The 6,000-nt window shown below is 43.3% G+C and overlaps 1 protein-coding gene across 4 annotated transcripts in view; it reads left to right on the top strand.

Moving 5' to 3' along the window:
- Positions 1–4,860: 4,860 nt before the first annotated feature.
- The window catches only part of HYDIN (HYDIN axonemal central pair apparatus protein), a 421,455-nt gene continuing 420,315 nt past the window's right edge, over positions 4,861–6,000 (top strand). The window contains exon 1 of one of the 4 annotated variants that reach the window (XM_055366388.2): positions 4,861–4,953. In XM_055366388.2, the coding sequence (XP_055222363.2) occupies positions 4,926–4,953 (28 nt within the window). In that variant the 5' untranslated portion in view covers positions 4,861–4,925. The remainder of the gene's footprint in view (positions 4,954–6,000) is intronic. The other 3 variants (XM_055366390.1, XM_055366391.2, XM_055366389.2) reach the window with 3 other exon arrangements.

Raw genomic sequence — 6,000 nt, 5'->3', positions numbered from 1 at the left:
AACTCAAGCCATCCGCCCGCCTCAGCCTCCCAAAGTGCTAGGATTACAGGTGTGAGCCACCATGCCCAGCTGTTATCATCTTATTTAATCTTCAAGAACCTTATATGGTAGTTGCCCCTGTTTTGCAGAAGTGGGAACTGCAACACAGGGAGGTTAAGTAGCAAACTCTACACAGGCAGTAAGTGGCAGAATTTGAGTCATCTCCTAATAGTCAGAAAAATTACTGCACATATATTGAGCAATTACTATGTTCTAAGAGTTTTATACACGTTGATCTCTAAGGTGTTTTACAATGATGAGTCTATGATTTCTTGATATCTGCCACCCATGTTCTTGCCCAGGACCGTCCTCTGCCTGGGTAAGTCAGAGGCTTGGGGCCCTCAGCATAACCAGCTTCCTTTACCATTCTGAAGTCTGAAGTAGTTCAGTTTTCACTGCTTATTGACTCAATTATCTGCTCACACCTTAGAAAAGACAAAGCACTGGCCCCATCTCTCCAACTCAATCCAAGTATGTTGTTCCTTAGGAGTCAGACATCTCTCATTAAGAATGGAGAAGTCTTCATCCTTTCAGTTAGCCTCTTTAATTTAGGGGAAATGTAAGTTAACAACAAAAAAAGATTTTTAAATCTGATTTACTTTCTAATAGTATAATTCACCTTCAGTGGGCTATCCATTTCTAGCTGAGTGGCTTTTTTGTTTTTGTGTTGCTTTTCCTGGGAAGGCTGCATGCCTGTCTTCCTGTCTATCTGGCACTAAGAACACACCAGCCTTCTATCATTGGGGAGCTGCTGTGAACAGCCTCAGAGGAGCAGCCCCATAGCTGCTGGCCACTGGTTTCTGCAGCCTCAGCACCCCTAACCCCTTGGGGATGGGAGATTAAACACTGGTCTTAGGTCTGAGGTGCAGGTGCTATGTGACTTTAGATAATCCATATTCCTCCCTGAAATAATATGCACTTTAATATTTAACTTTATACATCTTCTACTGTTCTGTATACTTCAAGATGAATACATGTTTCTGTCTTTATTTATAGCCTATTTTGTATTTTTAGGAAGCCCTTGAGCCAAACAAGCATGACTTGTGGGTGGCAGTCATAAAGCAACTTAATAATTGTCTTCTAGTCTCTCTTTAAATTTCCTCTGTGTGGCCAATTATTTCCCTGCCTGTGGGTAAACTCAGTTAGATGCTGAGACTTTTATGGACCTTTGTAGGTGTTAAAACACAGCCTCAATATAATTGCTCAAATGTTCTGTCTAAGGTGATAATCAAAACTGTTAAAAAGTTGCAGCTTCTCTCCTATTTTATTTTAGGCCTGCTGCAGACAAGAGGCCTACAGTTGGAGAATGGAAGCATAGCCACCTTCTTCTCTCCTTTTTGTTGCCTTTTTGTGGGTTCATTGACATCTCTACACCTGTACCCTCAGCTGGCAAACTCTTTCCTGGCCTCTCTGGCATTGGGGCATGGGTGGAGGAGAGGAAAGGACAATAAGAAAGTTTTTACTTGTCTGATACTGCTGTGATTAAGCTGATACATCCTCTGGTGGGGCATTTTCAAGAGTCTTTCAAGATAACTTACCCTTGTTGCTGGAAATCCATATCCTGCAGTTCTCTTACTGGGGCATCTTTCTTTTGGCTGGTTCTTTCCTTTTTCTTGACCCCTGGGTAACTAGCGATACCCTCAGTATGTTAGTCAGTTTGTGCTGGTGTAACAAAATACCCAAGACTGGGTGATTTATAAAGAACAGAAATTTATTTTTCATGGTTCTGGAGGCTGGGAAGTCCAAGATCAAGGCAACAACAGGTTTGTTGTTTGGTTAGTGGGCAGTCTCTGCTTCCAAGATGGCACCTTGAATGCTGCATCCTCTAGAGGGGAGGAACACTGTGTCTTCACATGGCAGAAGGCAGAAGAGTAAGAGGCATGAACTCCCTCCATCAAGCCCTTTTATAAGGTTATTAATCCCATACATGCGGGAGGAGCCCTCATGACCTAATCACCTCTTTAAGGCTTCACCTGTTAATAGTATCGCATTGGCGATTGAATTTCAACACATGAATTTGGAGGGGACACTTTCAAACCATAGCACTCAGGTTTCCTTTTCTGAAACCTCTTTATCTAACAGATGGAAAGGGTCTAAAATGACCCTGTACAATCTCTCTTGAATGAACCTCATCTCCTTCATAGAAAGCACTCACACATCTTTTATCTGTAAATCCTAGGGGAAGAAGGAGGGTTGTTCCTAACCAAGCAGTTCTTCTTTGCACTGCTGACTGCTGACTAGTGACATATCTCTTGCCCTTTTTAGCATTTCCAGGTACGATTCAGACACAAGCCCACTGTGCCCTCTGAACTGTAGATGCCACATATTAAACACCCAGTGGCTTCCTCAAAGCCCTTTTCTTTTGACTGGAGATTTGGAGGTGGGACTCACAGCTCAGCTCTTTTTGAAGAAATCCTTCACGAAGATCTTCTTTAGAAATGCTCTTAAATCCCCCACTCCTGGCCCCTCCCCCGCTTTTTTTTGAGACGGTGTTTCGCTCTTGTCACCCAGGATGGAGTGCAATGGTGTGATCTTGGCTCACTGCAACCTCTGCCTCCTGGATTCAAGCTATTCTCCTGCCTCATCCTCCCAAGTAGCTGGGATTACAGGCACCCCCCCCACCATGCCCAGATAATTTTTTATATTTTTAGTAGAAATGGGGTTTCATCATGTTGGCCAGGCTGGTCTTGAACTCCTGACCTCAGGTGATCCACCTGCCTCAGCCTCCCAAAGTGTTCGGATTACAGGCGTGAGCCACTGCACCCAGCCTTCTCCTGACTCTTTTATACACTCAGTGTGCGGAAGATTTAAGAGTTGCCTAACTTGTTTTACTTTTAAATTCTTCATCTATGTTCTTTATTTGAAATTCGCTATTTATCATGTCTCTACCAAAATGTCTATTTTAACATCTGTAATGAGATTTCACTTGTTTATTCAAATAGCATTAAGCTCCCACTAGACCAGCACAGTCCACTAGCAATATAATACAAGGTGCATATGTAATTTAACACTTTCTAGCAGCCAGATTTAAAAAAAGAAAAAAACAGGTGAAATGAGTTTTAATAATATATCTTATTTAACATAATATATCTGAAGCATTATCATTTCAATATGAAATCAATTTAAAAATACTAATGAGATATTCTACATTCTTGTTTTGCACTAGGTCTTTGAAATTTGGAGTCTACACTTACTCCACATTCCATTTAGGACCAGCTACACATTCAGTGGTCGATAGCCATAAATGACGAGAGGCAACTGTAGTGGAGCAGTAGTACAGCAGTAGACTGTAAGTTCTGTAGGCAAAGTTGGTGTCTTTCTTGTTCATTGTTATAAACAACAGTGTTTGGCATAGAGTAGGCATTCAATATTTGTGAAATTGAACTGAAATATAATTGAAAGAATGAAGAAATTACCAAGGGAATCCTTCAATGTCTCCCCACAGCACTTACAGTCTAAATCATTCAATTCTGCACGCAATTAGTTGGCCCACATAGTTTGTGATTAAATTATTCCACAAGCATTTAAGCTTCACAAAGGAGGAAGCATCTTCATCTTGTTATCTGTTGTATCTCCCAGTCAACCACAGTTCCTAGTATTGTGATGTGTAGATTCATGCAATCAACAAATATTTATTTAGTGTCCACACCAGGCCAGTTACTATTTTAGGTGCTGGGGATACTATAAGGGAGACACAGTCTCTGTTCTCATGGAGCTCACAGACAATAAAAAGTTAAAAGAGCTTTGAAGGAAATAAATAAAGTGACATGAGAGAGTGTGATGGAGGACAGAGCAAGGAAGTACGGAGGAGAAGGAGACAGTATTGTGAAGAGCCAGGGAAGGGCAATCTGACTGTGTCTTTTTGAGGCAGCCACATTGACTTTTCATTTTCTCGAATTCTCCAAACTCATTTCTGCCTGTAACCTTCTATTCCTTTTTCTTGTGCTGCCCACCCTCTCCCTTGCTCTTCTATAGCTGGTATCTTCCCATGTCTCAGCTCAAACGCAACTGTCTCCTCAAAGACACCCTCCCTAATCACCTGTCTACTGGGCTCATCACCCTTGACACTTCCTATTACATCCTGACATTTTATTTAGTACCACAACCTGAAATGATCTTGTTTATGCTTCTGTTGTCTCCCATATCAGAAGTAAAGCTCTAAGAAATTGCCTTGACAATTGCTATCTTTCAATGCTGAGAAAAGTGTCCCTATGACAAATATATGACCCACAATTAGTGATCAATAGATATTTATTAAATGAATGAATGACTGAAGGTCAAGAGTTAAAGCATTTGGGAGATGTCTCAAGTCATGATTTGAATAAATGTAAATGAAGTCTAGGAAGAACCACACTCTATTTGTCTGGTTTCTCTGAGAAGGAAGATGGGGTTAATGGATGTGGGATTTATACTCTTGCGCCGTCTCGGGCATGGGGCAACCTGAGTTTTGGTTCCAGCTCCTTTGAGAATCTACAGCTATGGACCATCTGACCGGGTAAATGGCCACAAACTTTTGCTTATAACTTAAGGGGGTTCGTGGACCTCATGAAGAGGTCAAAGGACCACAGGTTAAAAATTCCTGTAGAGATAAGAGATTTCCACAGCAACACTGGGAGGCAGGAGGCAGGTGTTCAATGAGATAATGCACGAAGCATCTTTAAAGAACTAGGCCTGGCAAAGTGTGGCTTTGGGGAGAGGTGGTGTCCGAAGAATCCTTGGAAACCAAATTCTTTTGCACCTAGCGGCTGGGGCGGTGGTTGCTATAGACGCTTGCCTCCTCCAATCATCGCGCGGCTTGCTAGGCTGTGCGGCTCCGTGGTTACCGTGGCAACGGACGGCAACAGCTCGGGCGGCGCAGGGAGAGCGCGGGCGGCTTCAAGCTGGGTATGGAGCCCCTCAGCGGCGGCGGGGTCTGTGAGTTGGACGCGGGGTCTTGGTGGGGAATGGAGGTAGAATAAACGTGGGACCCGGAGTGCACCAAGGTCAGAGGTCCTCGCAGAGATTGTGGGGTCAAAGTGTGAGGGACATGGGGGCTAACCGGGGCGTCCCCTCTTTTCGTCCTCGTCCTCGCCCTGCGTCCCAGGCGTTCTCCAGACTTTCCAGACCCCTCCCCTCCTCAGCCTTCCCTAGCCACTTCTCACTCCCATGAAAGTTACGGGACCTCGGATTTTTGTTCTTGGGATTCCCCTGCCAGACAGGTAGCCTGAAGGGCAGAAGGCCTGAGGTGCTGCCTCGCTTCCAACTTCGAATTAGCCCCAGGCCTTGGACGAATCATTTCCCGTCTTACCTGGGAAAATGATAAAATTCACCTCTTTTAGGTGTACAGTTCCAAGAGTTTTGAAAATACAAAGTTCTGTACTGTATTAATCTGTTATAATTCTGCTAATAAAGACATATCTGAGGCTAATTACAAAGAAAAGAGGTTTAATTGACTCACAGTTCCACTTGGCTGGGGAGGCCTCACAGTCATGGTGGAAGGCAAAGGAGGAGCAAAGTCGTGTCTTATATGGCGGCAGGCAAGAGAGCATGTGCAGGGGAACCTCCCCTTTATAAAACCATCAAATCTCGTCAGACTCAGTCACTATCATGAGAACAACCCAGGAAAACCCACCCCCATGATTAAGTTACCCACCATGGGGTCCCTCCCATGACACGTGGGGATTATGGGAGTTATAATTCAAGATGATATTTGGGTGGGGACACAGCCAAACCATATCATGTACTTACTGCAATAAGTATGTAGAATGATTCCATTAGCTCAGAAAGTATCTCTTGTACCTCATTGTAGTCAATGCCCCTTCCCCACTTCCAGCCCATAGCAACTAATGAAATGATCTGTTTTCTGATTCTGCATTATCCAGAATGTCACATAAATGAAATTATAACATACATAGCACTTTTTGTCTGGCTTGTTATACTTAGCATATTGCTTTTGAGATTTAACCATGTTGTTGTATGTAG

This window comes from Gorilla gorilla, chromosome 18, assembly GCF_029281585.2.
Source record: "Gorilla gorilla gorilla isolate KB3781 chromosome 18, NHGRI_mGorGor1-v2.1_pri, whole genome shotgun sequence".
Taxonomy (NCBI): Eukaryota; Metazoa; Chordata; class Mammalia; order Primates; family Hominidae; genus Gorilla; species Gorilla gorilla.
The sequence above is the reverse complement of the archived record's forward strand: the minus strand, read 5'-3'. Positions and strand labels throughout refer to the sequence as shown.